Genomic DNA, 22,093 nt, shown 5'->3' on the forward strand with positions numbered 1-22,093 from the left:
ACTTCCTTTGGTGAAAATGACAACGCCATACATGGTTGCTGCGGCAACCACACAAATTGCCATAGCCCCAAATAAGTGCGGTATAGATTTTTTCCCAGTTGAATAAGTACAGTTTAGATTTGTCCTCTTGTACTATTACTTGAAAGAATAATATGTTGGGTATAAAATACAAATGATTGCATCGCAAGTAAGTGTATTTAAACCTGGTCATATGCCACCTGGGAGAACCACATCACATGAACTATTAGAGCCTCAACTCACAAAGATGGAAATAGCCTTAGGGATGTGGATAGCAAATGTGGTGGGAATCATAACACTACTAGGGTGGGGGTTGTGGTGGTGGAATTATTTTCGATTTGCTCTACCGGTTACTTTCCAGCGTTTGAGAGGCAGAACCACGATGAAGCTTCCTCCTGGCCACATGGGGATTCCATTTTTCGGAGAAATGCTTCATTTTCTTTGGTATTTTAAGGTTATTCTTCGGCCTGATGACTTCATTAACAATAAAAGAGACAAGTAAGGTTTTTCTCTGTGCTTGAGTTTTATTCCTTTCTTGTTCCATTTTATTACTAGTAACATAAGTTGCACAATTGTCCAACTTATTGCTACATACACGGCAGCCATTGGCCCAAGTTCATGGCATTTGGCTGTAGCAATTTCTGCAACATCTTGTAGACAATCACAAGTTTACTTGCTCAAGTGCAGGTGCTCCACATGTTAGTTATGTGTCTTTTGATGAATTGAACTTAAAAAAGGATCAATCTCACTATCAAATTCTTGTAGTGTAAATGAAATTTGGAATATGAAACGAATGCTACAATAATAGCTAACAACTAATATTATGATGGATCTATGATATTCATTTTAATTGAAGAGCATGGTTTAAAATTATCCTCAATATTTTCAAACCCAGAAAGGTGAATGTTGTAGACATGTATTGATGGATGGATTATTTTCTGCAAGAAAACATATTTCTCCTAAAACATTTCATAAACAATAGCATTTTTCTTAAGTTTTCAGGTCATGACACGTTTCTTCCCTTAATACAGTATAAAAGAAGAGTTTATATGCAGTCTAATTAAATCACATAAAAATCCCGAATTCTTCAACTTTATCAGCTGATGGTGCTTTATGGTAAACATTTTCACTCGAAAAAGTAATGGAGACTGGGAATTGGAGCTAAAAGTTTACCAGAAATTGCAACATTGCAGTCTAATCAAATCGCATAAAAATTCATACTGCCCTCAACTTCATTAGCTGATGGTGTTTTGTGGTAAAGATTTTCACTCAACATGTCATTTAGCATGCTTGAAAACTCTCTACAATCATAAATTTCTAATCAAATCAACAATAAATGTGAAGGACTAGGACAGGATAACTTATAAATTTGATGGGAGCTACTGCTGTAATTTTGCCTACAAATAGGCAGGTAAAGGTGATGTCATGCCACTCTAAAACAAAGTTATCGAACCCGATCTGTCTAAGCAGTTCAAGCAGCTAATCCGGTGAACTGGCTATTTAACTAGGTTGGATTGATAGTTGGAGAAGATAATAAAGATTTCTATTGAGAAGTCATTAACCCGTCGCTTCAATTGGTGAACACCGAAGCTTAATGGATTTAATCACCAGTTCAATAATTATATTTTCTTAACAATTATATTATTTCATTATATTATGACCCACTAGTTCAACCAATTAACTCGTGATTAAACCCTTGAACCGATCTACTTACCAGGCTGAGGACTAGGCCGGATTTAATTATTATGCTCTAACATGTTCCGAAATAATGAATTGAATAAGTTTTAGCGTTTGAATAGATGAAGATCATAATTACTTTATGCCCCAAAAATATATTTGAGTTATTGGTGCCAAGAGAATTGATTAAACAAACTATATTCATTTTGTCAAAATTGATGTTGCCTAACCTATTTTGAGAAATTGATGTTGTCACCGTGTGCTCATGTCAAATCCGCAAGTTGTCGATTAAGTGGGAGGTGAATTGACATTTCTTCTACCTAGCACAGTATTTTGACTTGTTGGTTACAAATTGTTAAACAATAAGCTTTCCCAAAAAAAAAAAAAGAAAAAAGCTACAAATTGACTTCATCAGCTGTAGAATAAAACTAATTAGAACTAACATGGTGCTTCCGAATTAATCATTTAAATCAGATATGGTGATGGAGAAGGATTATACAAGAGCCATCTCTTTGGTTCACCCTCTATAATTGCATCCTCTCCATCAGCTAACAAATTCATCCTTCAATCGGATGCAAACTTTGGCATGGGATGGCCTGCCACTCAAATTATAGGCAACAATTCCCTCCTTTTCCTTCAAGGATCATCACATGCAAGGATTAGAGGCTTAGTTGTGAAGATCATTAATCAACCTGATGCTCTCCGCAAGATAGCCATTATGGTCCAACCAAGAATAGTTGCAGCCCTTCGACTATGGTCAGAGAAAGGGAGAATTGTAGCATTGCAAGAAGCTAAGAAGGTAGACTAATATACGTATAAAAAATCTAGATCTATATAAAATTTTCTTGATACAAGTTATCATACTAATTTCAACTTTCATGAAATCTCTCTAGGCCATCATTTTCCTTATTTTTCATTATTTTTTCATTGTCCTTGAAGGTTACTTTTGAAAATATTGGGAAGTACTTTTGCGGGTTCGAGCCAGGACCCCATTTGGATACACTTGATCAACTATTTGTGGGTATGATCAAAGGAGTTAGAAGTCAACCAATTAAAATTCCAGGGACTGCTTATCATCACGCCCTCCAGGCTAGCAAATTCACTCTTAAGCTAAAATAGTACAAAAATGAGTAAATTCCCTTTATGGGAAGTTTTTAATTTCTAGAGTTCCAATTCTTGTATGAGCTAGACTTGAATTCCAATGACTAATCACAAATTTTCCATTCCACAGTGTCGGAAGAAAGTCATGACAATTTTGACCAAGGAGATAAATAAGAGAAAGTTTGAAGGCAATGCTGCAAGAGCTGAGTTTGATTTGTTGGACCAACTCTTGAACCTAAAAGATGACGATGGTCACCAATTACAAGATGAAGAGGTGCTTGATAACATTGTGGGCCTAATAATTGCTGGCTACGAATCCACTTCACTTTCAATTATGTGGATTTTGTATTATCTCGCCAAGTACCCTAATGTACTCAAAAAGCTACGGGTATAAGTAACTTCCAAACTCTAGCTAGATGACAACCAAAGATAAACTTCTTTACTTGTTCTTGATTACATTTATATATGTTTCCTTTTTCATGACTCTAAATCGAATCAACTGTAGGAGGAGCACATAAATGTTGGTACAAATGGTGATTTCATTACACGTGATGGCATTCTGAAATTGCAGTACACAAACAAGGTATATGTGCACCAAGATTATATGACAGAGATTAGTTAGGAAATGCTAATACTATTATTAATTTGTTAAAGGTTCGTCTATTTGGTGTCCTCTAAGGTAACAGACTAAGAAGTAGGTCTACATTTTTTTTTAAAATGTAGAAGAGTAAATTTTGTTGAAAAGTGTTGCAATTAAGGGAATGATTAGTAATTTTAAAGGTTTAATACTGGCCCCCAAACTTCTTTTTTTTTTTTTTTGTGCTTAGCTAGTTCCTTAAGAACACCAAATAGAAAAAAGAAAGAAAAAAACATTTACAGTAATATAGTAGTCGTGTGCCTTCTTGAAAATCTCATCATTTGTGGAGGATGCAGATGGTGGCGATGATGCATCTTGTTTTATAGGAACGTATTTTATAGATCCAACTTATCCCTTTATCATATAGTCAAAATTTATATATACCATCAGTTGCTTGACATGGTACTTTATTTTTGTTTGATACCACATAAAGAATTATGTGGCTAAGCATTCATAGGCAGATAGTTACTGTACGTATTCCTATGCATTTTCTTGTGTATTATTGCTTCATTGTCTTAATTTACTCATATTTACAAGCAGGTTGTGGAAGAAACAATAAGACTAGCCAATGTATCAGCATTTGTTTTCAGGACAGCTAAGAGGGATGTTGAGTACAGAGGTAAAAGCACTCCATTTCTTTTAGTATATAGAATAGAAGTACTTAGGATGCGCATGTAGGAGGGATGTAGCTCGTCTTCCTCTGCTTAAAAACTGTTGAAACTCTTTCTTATAGGATACAAAATACCTAAAGGATGGAAAGTAATCTGCTGGCTACGATACATTCATACAGATCCAAAAAATTTTGAAGATCCATTGTGTTTCAATCCAGATAGATGGAACGTAAGCACAAATATTTATTTGCACTTGTATTGAGAAGACGAATTTTGGGTTAAACATTGATCAACTGTTAGATATTTCCTTAATCAGGAACAACCAAAGCCTGGGACATTCTTGGTCTTCGGTGGGGGTTCAAAGATTTGTCCAGGAAATATGCTTGCTCGAATGCAGGTTGCTATTTTTATCCACCATCTGGTTGTAGGATACAGGTGAAATTTCTAAGTGTCACTATACCCTTTTTTTTTTTTTGGAGTCAAATCTTTTATTCACTACTTGTGTATCTATTAACAAATTTAGATACATGCTCTATATACAAAATTTGGTATTCATATTGAAATTGAAATAAACCAATATGCATCCAAATCCGTCAGTATATACACTGAAGGTGTATGAAAGATTAATCTTTTTTTTTTTTGAGAACACCAACTTTTTCTTTCTTTCCAAAGGAGAAAGAGAAAAGCGTAAATTCAAAATCCAGGAATTATTATTTATTAAGAAAATAAAGTCTCACAATAGTGTAACTTTGTTTGCTTATATCATACTCATATACTTATGAACAAATTTTCAGGTGGGAACTAGTCAATGAAGATGCAGAAATGAGTTATCTCCCACATCCAAGACCAATTGATGGGGTTGAGATTAACATAAGCAGAACCTAATAGCAAAAGAAGCCCGTTGTTCTATTTTGTGCTTCATGATCTTGTTTGGAGTTTTCAGCCTTAATAAGTCTCTTTTAAGAAGTCATCACGTTTGCAGGCCCTTTTCTTCTTCTTTCTTTTTTCTTTTTCGGTACATTTTCTGTTGATCTAGCAAAATCATAGTGTAATAACTACTGGTAACAAGTTTGAAACTTATTCATCTAATTTATGGTATATCTATGTAATAAGTTTGTTAAGTTGATTGTCCAAAGTAAATGTTTAGTTAGAAAATTATTGGTACAAGTGTTTAGACAACAAGAGTTTGAGGACATATGTGCGCCAAGTTGCTTTTAATGGATATGTGGATCTACTACTGCTATGCTTAAGGCATTTTAGCTAATGTAATATCCCTTTTAGCGTCTTCAATGTGCCTTATCATTTCCTCCATCATAGATAACTGGTGCATGATTGAGTCAAATAATGTAGCCATTCATTCCTTCATACTTAAGTTATACTGCTGCATACATGGGTTTACATTAGTTTATGATCGATTCCAACTGGCATAGCTTTCTGGTTTGAATTGCCTATCACTAAAAAAGGCATAATACAGTCGATACAATGTTGCAGTAGATTTAAAACATAGCAACACTAAATCTCTAAACTATTTCCTAATTAAAATTGTTGCTCTAGCAGCACAAAAAAATAAATATGAAGAATAAAAATTAATTGAATAAGAAAAATACAAGTATAGAAGGTTTAGACACGAGTATCTTGCTTTGTTTAGAGTTATTCAAACCACTGTTTGTAAATCAAGTCCGGCGTAACAAATATCTCTACATTGTCGCCTCCAAAATATGAGAGCCTAATCAAACACTCATTATCCTTGAAAAGTATAAACTTAAGTCATTATCCGTGTTCCAACTCTAATAACTATAGTCGAAGAAAACCAACTGCCAATCAATAATATTATGCCATCATTAATTAAGCATGGGGAAAAAAAAATGGATGCATGGTTAACATGTCATGGCAAAGACGACTTATCCCAAGTATGAGCTATGATATCTCCTTTTTTTCTTTTCACGTTTTTTTTTTTATCAAAATAGAGTTAAAAGATGAACCAAACTAGAGGTGACAAAATGAATATATAGATCATAATTGATTTTATATAAATGGACCATAGATTAAATGGTCCAATCCGCTCAAATCCATATAATAAATGGTTATATGTGAATTGGATCCAAATGGACGATGAATGTCTAATTATCCATTTAACTAACACACATCTAATTCCTTTAACTAACATTGACACTACTAATTTAATAGAATGAGTTTTGATAACTAAGAAGAATAAAAACAGAAAAAATGGAAAAAGAAAATAGATAAAGCATGTAAAAAGTTGTAAAAGGCTGATTGAGAAGAAATCTTTGTCCGCGTGAGCGGGAGGAGTGTGAACGATGTCTTGGAAAAGTTTCAGCTCCTCCGCCACATTGGCTGCTGCTGCTGCTGAGGCCACATTGGCCTCTCATTACCGTCACTGTTATTCTGCACAACTTCGTTGGCCATTGCCAACGGGCATCTTTCTGCACACGACGGTGCTATTGCAGCAATCAAGTTTATGTAAAGCACTTTTCTTTTCTTTTCTTTATTTTTTTTTTTAAAAATTACTCATCCTGTCTTTGTTTCGTTTAAAACGTTTTAATTCGACTTCAAAGCTTGAAAATGGAGACGAGGGCAGTCTTCTGAGTTCTGGGTTTTTATGTCAAAGTTTTTCTTTTATTTGTCAAGTTTTTTTTTTTTTTTCTTAATTGCTTACTGCGAGATGGGAGATTCACTCAGCATCATAATAAACATTTAGTACTACTGAAAAATGGTGGGTTTTCTCATAACCTTTTTAAATGGATTTAGATGGATTATCCCCTCAAAACTGATGAGCCAATTGGTTTTACTTGAATGTCCGTTAATATCAGAGGTGAAGCCAAGACCCCACAGTAAGTAGGGTCAAATTTTAGTACAGTAAACCCTTTTTTTTTGGCAGTACATTAAAACTTTTACAAAGCAAATATCAAAATTATATATATATATATCTATATATAAAGCAAGTTTCATTAATATATTGTAGAAAATTGTCCTGCATAATTTGATTTACATCTCCGTTTTAATGGTAAGTTAAACATGCACTAAAAATAATAGATCTTCAAAACGTTCATAATTGTATCTTACAAGTACTCATCTTCTAAAAATGTTGCAAAATCAATGCATTATCAATTTTGTTAAAACAAATTTTTCAATGTAAGTAATTGAAACTTTTAAATAATCTACGAACTACCATCAACTTGATTTTTACGAGTTTCTTTTAAGAAATTTATCTATAGCTTATTATGAATGAATTGTATTATAAATAAAAGTTTAGCATCCATTTCAAAAATTCTTGTTTTTGGAAACTTTGAAGTTTGAAAGAATTAGTTTTTCCACTCCAATCAAGAAAGGTCATCCCTTGTTTTTAAAAACTTTAGAAGAATTTATTTTTGAAATAACTTTCATAAATAACTTGAAAAAAATTCAAAATTCTTGTGATGGCAAAATTTATGAATTTTCAATTATTTAGGGTCAATATATATAGAAAAGAAAATTTGTTAAAATTTAGTGGGGTCAAATGAGACGCAACTTTAAAATTTTCTAAATTTCCTAAGCCTAAAAGCTAACTTTTTCAAAGTTAAGTGGGTCAATTGACCCCACTTACTTCCATGTGGCTCCACCACTGGTTAATATCCATCCAAATTTGTTTAATAATCCAAAACATTTAAGTGAGGTGGATATGTATGGTTAAATGGATATGAATTGAAAATGTCACTTCTAAATTAAACTAGTTTATATTTGAAGGGAGTTCGATTTAGTAAAGGCTTGTTCGAATTTGGTTTGCCAACTAATCAATCCAAATTTGAATAGTATTTTATGCTTGATGATGCTCAAATTTGATAAAAATCTCATTCAAATTCAGTTCGGCAACTAAACAAGCTAATTTGAAAAATTTTAAATTCGTTAAAATAATCAAACAATTTTTAACATTAAGGTGTTCAATTTGATTAGACTCGTTTACATTCCTAATCAAAAGAAAAAAAATTTTATGGTACCGGATAAAAAAGTCTACGCATGATGTTCCACGGAAAAGAACAAGGATTGTATACTCCCAAGTCATATAAATTTTGTCATCTTGTTGAATAAACCAGAAATATTTGACTGTAAACAGATTACTTACGTATGATAATTGTTTTGATCTGTAAACATCACCAACAGCGTATGGAGAAAATATGGACTACAGGGGACATGATCCGAGAATGGTGATCGTGGGCATGCAATCTCTGAATATTCAAATGTCAAAGAAGCACTTACTGAAGTAATGCAGTCCTAGAAATTATGCTAAATATTATTGGGAAAATGGCCAATTTAGTCCTTCAACTTTTTAACTTAAGGTGATTTGATCCTTCCTCTTTTATTTAGGTAATTTTAGTCCTTTAACTAAAATTAGTTACCAATTTCATCCTTTTGCAGTGTTGCCGCCAGTAGAACTCTTTTCGGCACAAAAGTCACCATCAATTAAGGGCAATATAGGAATTACGAAATAGGGATCATTTTTAAAACAATGAATGCAAAATATTTTTTGTTACATTGGGGAGAAAACCAATTCTCCATTAATTTGGGGAGTAAAACACAAGGTGCAATAAACCAAATTGTTCTTCTTCTCCACCTATGGCTGATGCTGAAGCCCCACAAAACTGCAAAAGCTAGCCTACCAGTGGAATTCCAAACCCAAATCCCCAAAACCTGACTCAAAACTGCTAATTCATTTTATTTTTTGGAACCCCAATACAAACTCACCCGTCAAGTCTCATTTCCCCAGCAAAATCTACTACTGGCATCAGAGTTAAATTGTCGATAGGGGCTATGCAGCAGGAGGGGATGGATAAGGATGTAAAGAGGTCGAAGAAAAAGTCTGAATTGTAAGCCTAAAGTTCAAAGTGAAAATGCAATTTAAAGGCATGATTTAAGGAAGTTATTTTCAAAGCTTTGATGCAACGATGATGAGGTAGCTATCGACAAGGGAATGCTTAGAAAACAGCTAATCCATTTGCTACTTTGAATACTTTTCTTGAGTTTATCAAAAAAAATTTATATGTTGATAAGTCTTAATTGTAAACTAAAATTACAAGACACATGATGATGTACAAAAACAATGTTGATGAAGGTTTTTTTTCAAAGAAAAAAAAAAGACATATGGTTTTTGGAAGTTTGGCAGGAGCTAACCGAAGAAGAAGAATCAGAGATGCAGCTGCTTATTGAAGAAGATGAAATGTTTTCTGCTTTACTCCTTAGCAATTTTCTGATTTTTTGTTTTGACCTTTAACTTGTAGTTCCTATATTACCCTTAATTAGGTGATGATTTTTGTGTCAAAAAGTAGTACCGCCACAAAAGAATGAAATTGGCTACTAAATTTAAGTTGAAGGACTAAAAGCATCTAAATTAAAAATGAAGGATGAAATTGATTTAAGTAAAAAAGTTTGAGGATTAAATTGGCCATTTTCCCAATATTATTCTACAGGAAATGGAAAATTTTGTGAACTTATTCAATGATGATCATGTTATATTCTCCGCATTTAATTATTTAATATTAGTGTTCACATCATAAAATCGCAAAATGGCCCAGCCAAATCTCTCTGAAAAGGTCTGTCAAGTATATATATATATATAAGTCCTTTTCATAACACAAATAGCCATAGACTTTCTCTCCTTTTTTTTTTTATACGTAAACATAACTTTTTTGTTGATATTCAAGAAATTTGTACACCTTGGTAAGAAACCAAAATCCATTTTCTAGCCAGGGAAAAAGCACAAAAAAAGGTTATACATAACACTCTCTACTCCTTATCTATACAGGATCAACGAATAAAAATACCTTGATCGAAATTCCGAGCTTTAGACACTTCCCAATTTTTAAGAGCCCTAGTCTACACTAGGATTTCACAATTCTCATGGCTTTGTCTTTTTTTTTTTTTTTTTTGTGATATCATGCCGTGCCGTGAGAACACTGTAAGAATATTCTTTTTCTTTTTCTTTGTTGTTAGTACAAAAGTCACGTAGCGGAAATAACATTAAAAATCTTACAAATAAGAAAGGCATAGGAGAAAACAAAATATTCTGTTTCAATTTACTAATTTTCCTTAACTACAAACTTAGGACTTCAAGTCCTTAAATAGAGAAATATAATCACAAATCTTATTCTAATTATAATATCAAAATATGACTCAACTCTATTTCCTAAACCAACTGTGACAACAAATTTAATATAGTTATCAAATAACAAATCAATTTCTAAAACTATTAAGATCCTAAACATGCTTAGTTAAAATATTTCAAAAATGCTTCCTTTAAACCAATTCTTAATTTTGTCATCTCCAATGCCATTACGAGTTTCAATCGCTTTTGCAACCACTGTAGCAGTATAACTCAAGTGGAACTCCAATTTGTAGCTGATACCTATCTGCATATTTGTATGTGGAAGTGGACTATCTGCATACAATTTTGCTGCTAATTCTCCTCGATCAAAAAAGTCATCCATATTGACCTATTCGCAATTAGAGCCACCATATTTCCTTGATTAACAATCAGCATAACTTTCAACTAATAAATCATACTATTCATAATCTTCTTTATGGTAATAATTTCCACCATTAACAAATTCTCTCTCCATGGCAATTCAAAGCAATTTACGTACATTCACAAAATTTTTCTTCTCTGCTTGAATTTCTTGGTTTCCTGGGCTTCAAATTTGATCAAACAACACTGTAATAATCGAAGATCTGATAGGACCTTTTTCCTTTGATCACTATACAATTTTAACAATCTTAATAGAGTCCCTCTGGACTTTTTTTAGACGTCTATTCAATTAGGGTCATTTTTTTCTAATTCCAATCAATGAATGACTACTCCAAGACCAACTCTCGTTGTCCAATTTTTCAATATACGAGTACTTTATCACAATCTCTGTACCCTTGGCACAGGTTTCTCTGTCAAAAATTCTGCACACCCTTCATGCACCATAGATACTTCAAGATCAAACTCTTGAACTTAAGGTTTTGATACCACTTGTTAGTATAAAAGATCACGCAGTGGAAGTAACACTAAAATCTTACAAATAAGAAACGCATGGGAGGAAACAAAATATTTTGCTTCAATTCACTAATTTTCCTCAACTACAAATTTAAAACTCCAAGTCTTTAAATAGAGAAATATAACCACAAATCCTATTTTAATTATAATATCAAAACATGACTCAACTCTTTTTTCTAAATCAACTATGATACCAAATCTAATATAGTTACCAAATAATAAATCAATTTTTAAAATTATTAAGATTCTAAATATGTTTGATTTAAAATATGTCAACATTTGTGATATGAAATCCTCCTCCTCCTCCTCCTTCTTCTTCTTGCACATTTTTTAACAAAAATATAAAACAAAAAAAGAGAGGATGTGTTACTACTGGCTTGAATAAGTGTATTTAAAAATTACATGAAATAGAATAAGAATTGTATATTCTCAGTCATATAAATTTTGTTATCTTGTAGAAGAAATTTAAAATCATTGATTGTACACAGACTAGCTAGACAATTGGTTGCATACAAATAATTGGGAGACAATGTGACTTAACAAGGGCCCTGATCACCGGCATTCTAAATCTGAATATTCAAATGTTACACGCAGTAGCACTCCAGCATCTGCTGCAGTTATGCAGTACTACGTAATTATATTAAATGTTATTCTCTTTTTCTTAAAATTATTATGACTTCTCATCATGTGGTGTTACCAGAGCATACTAAGAAAGAATTCCAAGAAAGAACTATATAATCACACTATAGTTTCTCGTGATGGATGGAACAAAGTCGCATTGGTTAATTCTATTAGCTTAAAGGTTATCATTTGGCATTAGCATAAACGTAAGTAGTAAGAATGTTTTTGAAATAATTGGGTGCAATCTGCTACTAGTATGAATTCATGAGTGGATAAGGATAAGTTCAGAATATTCTTTACACTCAAAACTGGGTATCGAAAAAGTCAAGGACAAAAAGTTAATAGAAACTTATCCTCATATTCTTCTTTGACTGCTCAACATAGTCCAAGTCTATGCACGTGAATAAAGAAGAAAAAATCAAATTTAAGTAATATCTGTAACTGTTTGCAATTTTCTTAATCAGATCCGGACCCTATAAGAGAGTAATCGATCTGAATTTCTACTATCCATACCCAAATTCAAGTCTAAATCAAAATCTATCCAAACTCATGTTTGTGTGCGTATCACTAAATTTGTAAATTAATCTAATATTCTATGGTCATTAGATCAAACAAAGTAAGACTTTATGACTATTAGATTAAAGGATACGCTCTTAACCTAACAAAACACCACTTAATCCTGCCTTTATATTGCATTCAACTTCTTGAATGTTAATTTTATTATTTGAAAACAAAAATTGGATAATATTCATAGTATTTTTTAACTCTATATATTTTTAAAATATTTTCACTTAAATTCTTTATTGTATGTTCAAAAAAATATCCACGGACACCCATTGGATACTCAAATTCATGAGGGTCTAGATCTGAGTTTGCTTTTCAGACCCATAAGGGTTTGAGTCTAACTAAAGTTAATGAGTATGAATTTGAATCCAAAAAACCTAACATAGATTCTACCTGTTGACATGTTTAGTTCCAACTATTTGTTATGGCTTAAGCCTACAAAAAGAAGCGAGCGCCTCCTATAGAATATGGAAATTCATAAAGTATTTTTTGTCCGTGTAAGTAGAAGGGTTTGAATTCGAAACCTCTCATTTACACTATCTCTCCCGAACCACTCAACTCACCCCTCCTCCAATAAGGAATCAAGTACATCTCTAGTTCTCCCAAAGAAAAAAAAAATTAAAAAGGAACAGAAAAAAAAACCTTAAGTTTATGGTTAATGTGATTTTATATCCTTCCATTATACCCGAATTCTTACATCTGTCCATAAACTTAAAAGTGGGACAAATTAGTTCCTAAAGTAATCTAGCCCACTTAAATAAAATCTATCAAACTTTAATCTCTAAAATATGAAATTTGTCCCATGTTAATTTTTAAAACATATTATATAAAGTTAAGGACTAAATTGTCTCACTCTGAAGTATAGGGACCAAAGTGGGAATCGGAATACGTTCATAGGGTGCAAAGTAATATTTAACCGTAACGTGAATTCTTTTGTTATCTTTTTGACCATACTGTCCTTATCGTCTACCACTTGCTAATTTGCTGCGATGTATGAGTCCTACTGATTCACGAAATGCTGATCTGTGTGGGCAGATATTTACACGGTATTAAGTGCGCACCAACGCAGGAATTGGGTTTCACTCTTATTACTATATCAGATAGTTTCCTGGTAGCTTTGTTTCAGCCAAGACTGAAGTGAGTATTTTTCTAATTACCACCATCTCTTTTCTCGTAATTATGCATTTTTCGGAACAAAAAAAAAAGGTGTTGCCCCCGGGGTATATGGCGCAGCGGTTGAGGGGTCGGCCTTATGTTGTTGGTTTCCCCACTGACCAGGGTTCGATTCGTGCCCGCTGCGTCACACATCCTGACTCGTCCAGAAAAACTGTATGGGGCTGTCGGCTTCCCTCCGGTTTGGTGTGCTGACTCGGGTCCTAAGGGCTCGGATTAGGACATGTTCCGGGTTACAAAAAAAAAAACATAATAAAATCTAGGAAAATTTGATTTGCTTCTGTTAGAAACCTAATAAAACCTAGAAAAAGCTTATAACTACTAATTTGTACTGTTAGGTTCCCCCCCCCCCCCCCAACAACAACCACAAAAAAAAATCCATATTACAGAAGTTCATGCTTCGAGCTGATTAAACAAGAAATTTTCCTTTCTGTGATATTCTGCAAAAATAAGATGTCTAGGCACATGTTATCTTACGGTGTAGTTACAACCATTGTAAAAAGGAAGATGATTGTTTGCTTGTTGGTTTTGAACAAAATAATTTGGTTTGGTGGAATAGGAAGATTCTGAATTATATAATATATACTTGTGTTACCTATGTTTGAAGTAATTTACGAAAGTTTTATTTGTACTTTTACCCATAGAGTAATCGAGAAAGAAGTAGTTACGGCAAGTTGGCAACAGCCAGAAATGCTGGAACCTCGTTCTAAGACCAGAGATGATCTAATTTTATTTTGTTTGTCATTACTTGTAAAATTGACACATTACTATGCAGTGAAATATGTAAGAAATGCCACTTGATGTTTGAAAATACCACACGTCTGTTTGATCCCATTAATGGCTCGTCATCTGCTCCATTATTTCTTTGTAAAATGACATGTCGGCTGGTGTTATAGTAGAAAATGAACACACATTGCCAAGCTAGTCAGAGGAATGGATGTGAATACGAAACCGAACTTTTGACTCGTGAGGAAACGGCTCCAATGATTAAACTTATCATTGTAGAGAAATAAATACTTGCGTTTAGAAAAGATATTCTGATCCACCCCCGGCATTATGACAGTGATGGGAACAGCAGGTTTTCCTGATAAGAATCTCATTTTATTTTTATTCAAACACATAATAAATAGTTTGCTTGACATAGGCCAAAGGTTGTTACTCGAGGAATCCTTGACTTAATTTATAGTGTTATTTTTTTTTTTTTTTGTAATTGAATTATCGCATATTTAATTTTTGCATGAAATCGTCAGAGGTGGACAGGGCTCCAACTTCAAGAATTTTGTTTAGAGATAATTTCAGAAACCTCCTTTGAGGTTTCTGACTATTTCACTTGTCTCCCTCCAGGTTTTCAAAATTATACAAACCTCCTGTAAGATTAGTTATTTTGTAACATTTAGGTCCAATCAATAATTAAAAAGTGATATTAGGAGAGAGATGATAATATGATTCCATCAAACCCCTCATCTACTTTAATTAATTTAATACCAACCCACACATTAAAGAAAAACACTAAAATTTAATGTGTATCATTAGGGATCAAATCACATATAGTATTAAAAATAGCGTATCATTTTATATTTTTTATTTAATATAAGATCCAAATTACTCTTTTTAGTTACATACCCATTGTCAAACTTGGTCAATAACAAATAATCAAAAAATTTACAACCAAAATATTATAGAGAACAAACTTTAACATCATAAATATTCTTGTCAACATATTTAAATTAGTTGTTGAGGTTTTTAAAGGTCGCTCTTTGTAATATTTTGATTACATATTTTTTGATTATTTGTTGTTGATCATGTTTGACAATGAGTTTGTAACTAAAAAAAACAGTATGAATCTTATATTAAGTGAAATATATATAATGATATACTATTTTTGATGCCATATGTGATTGAATCTCTGATGATAAATAGCAAATTTTAGTATTTTCTTTAATGTTTAGATTGGAATTAGATTAATTAAATAATTTAGTAGATGAGAGATAATGGTGGAATCATATTATCTTCTCTCTCCTAGTATCACTTTTTAATTGTTGGTTGGACCTAAATGTTATAAGATAATAAACCTTAAGGAAGGTTAGTGTAATTTTTAGAATCTGGAGGAAAGCAAGTGAAATAGTTAGAAATCTCAGGAGAGGTTTCTAAAATTGTCCCTTTAGTTTAAGATGTGTAGGCAAATAAATTTTGGACCTATACCCGTATATTTTGGAAGAATCACATTATTGATCTTCGGCTTTAAAAAAACATATCATGCTTCATCACGGTTTATTATTTAGATGAAAACAATCCTCAAAATTAAATAAGTTTTTCAAAAAATTTAGATCTCAGCTCTGTTTGGATTGGCCATTTTTTCAAAAATAAGTTTTTCAAATACAATGCTACAATAATACACATAATTCCAAAAACATCTCATCCATACAATATATCAAATATTTCAAAAAATTTTTACTACTGTTGCAATAAATTTTTTTCAAAAACACCCTCAAAAACAGCTAATCCAAACAACCCGATATTATTAATTAGTTTAACCTTTGATGAATATAGATCCTTGTTCAATAAGAACAAAATGAATTAAAGTTACTCCCTCCGTGTCCCATTCATTTGGTTATACTTTCCATTTGGGGATGTCCCATTCATTTTGTCATGTTAGAAAAGTCAAAGCAACTTTTACACTCTCTTTCTAATATAACCCTTCTTTTTAATCATACATTCAAATTTAAAATTTGAATTTGAGAGGGTAAAATTGGAAAGAGAAGCACAAACATCATAATCAAACCACTATTCTTAAAAAGTTGGATTCCCCAAACATAACCAAATGAATGGGACGGAGGGAGTATAAATTAGGTTAAAGATTTGGTAAATTTTTTCTACACTAAGATTGCATGTATTAGCAGGTCCAATTAGTAGTCAGTATAGAATAGATTAATCTCTTTAATGCTTCTTTTAAGATAGAAAGTCACATCTTCTTAAGATATACAACTCAAGCTCGAACTATTAATCGTAAAGATTTTACAAACACTTAAATGTAAGTCTAAAAGTCAAAAGAAGATGTTTCTACAATTATGGCAAACACCTAAAGAGACCATTAAATAAGGTATAGCTCATACAGCCATATCTACATATGCATGCATGTACATTTTCATTTAACAATGAAAGAGAGATGATTTTTGTCCCCAACCAATTATCAGGCTGGAAACATCGAAATTGGACACCCCAAGATGTTGGGCGTTCAAAATTTATGTGCTTGTCCACATCGTAATTAGGACGTCTGCTGACACATAATGTGATAGTGATTCCACATATATTTATATAACTCTCCGGTTAGAAGGTTACCTCCAAAGAGATTGTGAAGCTCCAGGAAGTTATAGCTCCCTTCCTAGCTTCATAATTGCTCTGACCATTATAGAGTTTGGAAAGCAAAAGAACGCCGAATTTTTAGTACATTTAAAAGACAGATTCCAAAAAAAAAAAAAAATGGGAATCAAATCACCAATGGATGATACTAAGCTGAAGGAGAATGATACTGGTGTCAAGAAGGATGAAGTCAAGTACAGAGGAATCAAAGCTATGCCTTTCATCATAGGTAACAAATTTATATGTGACTTGTACATAGAATTTTGTTAACTTTGTCAGCTACGGTATTAAACATGTGAGCTCTGCAGGAAATGAAACGTTCGAGAAGCTGGGAACAGTCGGAACTATATCCAATCTGTTGGTGTATCTGACGACTGTCTTTAACATGAGTACTATTAGTGCAACTAATCTCATTAACATCTTCAATGGTACCTGCAATTTTGGAACCTTGATTGGAGCTTTCTTCTCGGACACTTACTTCGGCCGATACAACACTATAGGCTTTGCTTCAGTGGCTTCTGTCTTGGTAAAATTTCTACCATTGATCTTAGTGTTTCCCAACTAGCTAGCAAAGAAAATTTTCGGTTCTTTAAGAAATGTTTTGATTTTATACCTGAATGCAAATAAGAACCTGATTGAAGATAATTTGTTGGAGAACTAGAATCTGATCCTTGGTTTTGTTTCCCCTTTTTGAAACACAGGGAATGCTCATATTGACGCTAACTGCAGCGATTCCTCAGTTGCATCCCTCTCCTTGTGGAACAGACAGCAGCAAATGTGTTGGACCAACAGCAGGGCAACTAGCTTTCCTATTGAGTGGATTCGGATTCCTAGTGATTGGAGCTAGTGGCATAAGACCATGTAATTTGGCCTTTGGTGCAGACCAGTTTAATCCCAATACAGAGTCCGGTAGAAGGGGAACCAATAGTTTCTTCAATTGGTATTATTTCACCTTTACATTTGCCGTGATGGTATCCTTGACAATCATTGTCTACGTGCAATCCAATATCAGTTGGGCTATCGGATTGGCAATCCCTGCATTCATGATGTTCTTATCCTGCACTTTCTTCTTCGTGGGTACGAGAATATATGTGATGGTACTGCCACAGGGTAGTCCCTTGACTAGTGTGGTACAAGTAATTGTCGCTGCAAGGAAAAAAAGGAAATTGGCTTTGCTAGATCAGCCACCGGATTCTCTCTTTGATTTCATATCTCCAAATTCAATCAACTCTAAGCTTCCTTACACAGATCAGTTCGGGTATCGACTTTAAGACTTTCAAATTCTGATCAATCTTTTATATGTAACACTTGAAGTATAGTTTCAAACTAAAACTAATTGAGTGGAAATACTAATTCAGGTTCCTGAACAAAGCAGCAATCATAACCCCTGAAGATCATATCAACGCGGATGGTTCAGCACACAATCCATGGAGGCTTTGCAGCATCCAGCAGGTGGAAGAAGTGAAATGCATAATCAGAGTGGTTCCCATATGGATTGCAGGAGTTATATACTCTATAGTTCTGAACTTGATGCAGACTTATGGGGTTTTCCAGGCCATCCAAGCTGATAGACGCCTTGGAAATACCCGCTTCAAAATCCCAGCAGCATCTTACACAATTTTTCAGATGTTGAGCCTGACAGCATGGATTCCAATATATGATAGGATCATTGTCCCGTATCTTCGTAAAATCACCAAGAAAGAAGCCGGTATAACTGTCCTCCAAAAGATGGGTGTTGGCATGGTAATTGCAGTGGCTACCATGGTGGTATCTGCTCTAGTGGAAAACTGGAGAAGAACGGTGGCTCTTACTAAGCCAACCATAGGAGTCGTAGCTCAAAAAGGCGACATTTCTTCCTTGAGTGCCTTTTGGTTAGCCCCTCAAATGGCTCTAGCAGGGCTTTCAGAAGCATTTACCGTCATTGCTGAAGTTGAATTTTTCTATAAGCAGTTCCCCGAGAGCATGAGAAGTTTTGGAGGGTCATTCTTGTTTTGTGGAATTGCAATGTGTAGTTATTTGAGCAGCTTCATGATATCAATAGTCCACAAAGGGACAAGAAATGCATCCGGAATAGACTGGTTGGCTGAAGATCTCAACAAGGGAAGATTGGATTACTTCTATTACCTGGTTACTGCTTTGGAAGTTCTCAATTTAGGATACTTTCTAATTTGTGCTAAGTGGTACAAGTACAGAGGAACACAAGGCAAGAGCAATAACGGTGATGTTGCCATGGAAGATTTAAGCTCCAGAGCACATATGGTATAATCCAATTTCTGCAATCTGATTGATGTGGTCTCAAGAGGCAGGACCAAGAAGCAGCTACCTACTCCTCCCCATGTTCCCACCCAAACACAACAGTTTAACAATAATAATAATTTTAAAAGAAAAAACAAGGGTTTAAGAGGGGACAGAATGGGTAATGTAGTAAGAATAGTCTCATTTTTTTTTTTAAAGGGGAGTAGTTGGGGGGTGTTGGGAATCAAAAGGGTAGTCAATTTCTGTAGCTTAATGTTTTTCAAATGTTGCCTCTGCTTCTAAGGTAGCAATCCATTCACAACTCTCAGCTGGAACAGGCTCTGAAATTCTGGTAAATAGTGATTCCTGTGGTTTTCTTGAATTGTCTCCTATAAAGATGGATACACCATGTCTAATGTGTCCATGTAGACATCAATCTTACATTTTAAGTCTTTGGGTGTAGATTTAAAACTGGTGAAAATATTAGGGATGGGTTCCATCCAACTTCCCTTTTTTTTTTATCCAACTTAAATTTACACTTTTTAGAAGTTTTAATGCAAACAATACAAGTCATCTATGAATTTTATTTAAAATATTGAGGCAAATATTAAATAACTGTTTATGACTTTATGTATATATTTTTGAAGAATTGTACCGATCTTCATCTCTTTCAATATAAAACAAACAAGTGTAGTGTAAGCAAAAAAAAAAAAAAAAAACATATCGATCGTATATTATTTTATCATATCGATCTTTATCATAACTTGTCACCAAAAAAAATTTGTTGGTAGGTTTTGCACTTAAATATTAGCCATGTTGATGCGAAAAAGTGACTTAACCAACAAATTTTGAAGCATAAATAGGCAATGAATGAATATAGGAACTAGAATCACTACTGATCCTCTTCTGAAAATTTTAAAAAAACAATTGTAAAAAAAAAAAAAGATTGAATGAATCTAAGGACTAACCTCCAATTGTCACAGGTCGACTATTACTTCTACTACCGGTCCTGATTTTTCATACAAAAACTTTTCAGGGTAGTGCATGTCTTGATTGGTCAGGTGCACGGATTCATGCAGACCGTGTCACAGTTACACGATTATTGAAGGTAGATCCTGATGGCCCGAAAAATATCTAACCTTCCCAACAAATCGGCCTGGAACCAAAACGATTTTATCCTGCTGGCATGGTAGGCTAAGAGTTTGTGAGCAAAATCCATTCTTTCTACAGCCCCGTTTCAGCTTGTGGTTTCTTTTCCCCTTCCCACTCAGCACTCTTCAACTTTTGACTTTAGTTCTCAAACTTCAAAAATGGGATATTTTGGTTTCTAAAATATAATGTCTGTTCTACTTTCATCTCTAAAATGTAACATATATCTCACTTTTTTTCAAATACCAATATGCATTATTTTTTCATTAATGATCAGAAAGAAGCTTTACAAATGAAATCAGACTCACCAGTATAACACTATACTATACTAGCACTATACAAGTATACACACATTAAACAAGAAACTTAATTCCTGATGCATTCCTGATCTAATCCCTATTTCAAAATCAGCTTCAAGTTTTTCTAAAATCTATCTCACTTTACTTCCTAAAGTATAAATTCGATTCTATTTTAGTTTTCGAGGTATAAAATTTGGCTGACTTAAAGATAAAATCTCTCTCATTTCCGTCAATAATTTTACTGAAATAGGGATTAAAGTCTCTCATTTTAAAGTTTGAAGATCAAAATAGAAATATAGGTACAGTTATAAAATGTGCAAAGTGGAATTGATCATTATCTAATACTACAACTTTGACATGACATTACACTTTTTACCAAGCCATTTTGTTGGTGTCACAAGGGTTTGCACTTGAAGAAGACATTCTGAAGATCATTTGGATTTTTTAATTCCATGTTACATTGCTTAATTGATAACTCGTGTCGATATCTTCTAGATAATGCTGTCCTTAAAAGATCTTTTGAAGTGCATAACAAAAGCTTGTCGTTCTGAACTTTGACTAGGAAAAACAAACATTAAAAGGTCCACCTAGAATTCATGCTAACTCAGGAACGCCTTTTTGACTAACAAATAACATTATTGTATCAAGTGACATTTAATCTAGAAGATAGAGTACCAACAAATATTAAAGCCAGTGCATTTGACTTTGTTCTGTGTACCTACTCACAACCAGTGGCGAAGATCTTTGTACGTAAACCACACGATATATCCTTCAGACGGCGGAAGGTAACAGGTATCGAGTTTATACAATAATAAATATTTGATCAAATAAAATATAAATTTTGTATACAGTGATAATCAAGATCGAATTCACAGAAACTGGGAAAATTTGTTTTTCCTTGAGTTCAACGTATGCAAGATTTTATAAAAATATAAAAATAAATAATTAACTAAATCAAAACAACACACGAAAATAAATATGAATAAATCAACAATAGATACGACTCTAGTCAAAGGTGCAACTTTTCAGACACAGTCCATTCAACTGATCAATGATGCAAAGATAATTCAATTATTCATTAATAGATTAGTTATAATTGCCGTACACGCTATAAACAACTAACTTTTCCTTACTTTTTCGATAGTCAAGGTACGACCATTAACTATTTCTCTAACCAAGAAATAATCCTAAATACGACCGTAGGATTTAATTTTTCAATTGCATTAAGAATTAGAAAAATCAAATTCTAACCAACAAACATGCTACGAGAGTTTGCTTAATTTAGATCATACGTTTCCCTAATATGGAACCAATCACGCTAATCGCTACTGGTATTAATCAATCAAACAATTACGGTTAATTTGACGGTAGTTTATTAGGTTAATTCGAATATCAAACTTTTGACATTCAAATAACAAAACAATCATAAAAAGTTAAACCAAAAAATGCAGAAATACCAATGAATAAAAGAAATAAATAAAAATAATTTGATCTCACAGATATTTGGAACCGCATCTTCAAGTTAATCCTTGACTAGAAAAGAAGATTTAGTTACCCATCCTCAAGGGAAATCCGCAGGACTCCATTGATAACAATTGCGTATGGTTTTTCCTCTAAA

The 22,093-nt window shown here is 33.3% G+C and overlaps 2 protein-coding genes across 2 annotated transcripts; both read left to right on the plus strand.

The window, feature by feature from the left end:
- The first annotated feature begins 312 nt into the window (after positions 1-312).
- LOC113768849 (ent-kaurenoic acid oxidase 1-like) lies at positions 313-5,092 on the plus strand. Its single transcript, XM_027313356.1, has 9 exons — positions 313-516; positions 2,170-2,494; positions 2,635-2,784; positions 2,927-3,184; positions 3,302-3,379; positions 3,974-4,052; positions 4,167-4,273; positions 4,361-4,479; positions 4,839-5,092. Exons 1-9 carry the CDS (start codon positions 401-403, stop codon positions 4,927-4,929), a joined length of 1,323 nt encoding a protein of 440 aa, XP_027169157.1. The 5' UTR covers positions 313-400; the 3' UTR covers positions 4,930-5,092.
- An 11,721-nt stretch (positions 5,093-16,813) lies between these two features.
- LOC113768592 (protein NRT1/ PTR FAMILY 2.11-like) lies at positions 16,814-19,198 on the plus strand. Its single transcript, XM_027313014.1, has 4 exons — positions 16,814-17,021; positions 17,101-17,318; positions 17,494-18,050; positions 18,151-19,198. The coding sequence occupies exons 1-4, from the start codon at positions 16,913-16,915 to the stop codon at positions 19,055-19,057; spliced, it is 1,791 nt and encodes a 596-aa protein (XP_027168815.1). The 5' UTR covers positions 16,814-16,912; the 3' UTR covers positions 19,058-19,198.
- The last annotated feature ends 2,895 nt before the right edge of the window (positions 19,199-22,093 follow it).

Source organism: Coffea eugenioides, chromosome 4 (assembly GCF_003713205.1).
Source record: "Coffea eugenioides isolate CCC68of chromosome 4, Ceug_1.0, whole genome shotgun sequence".
NCBI lineage: Eukaryota > Viridiplantae > Streptophyta > Magnoliopsida > Gentianales > Rubiaceae > Coffea > Coffea eugenioides.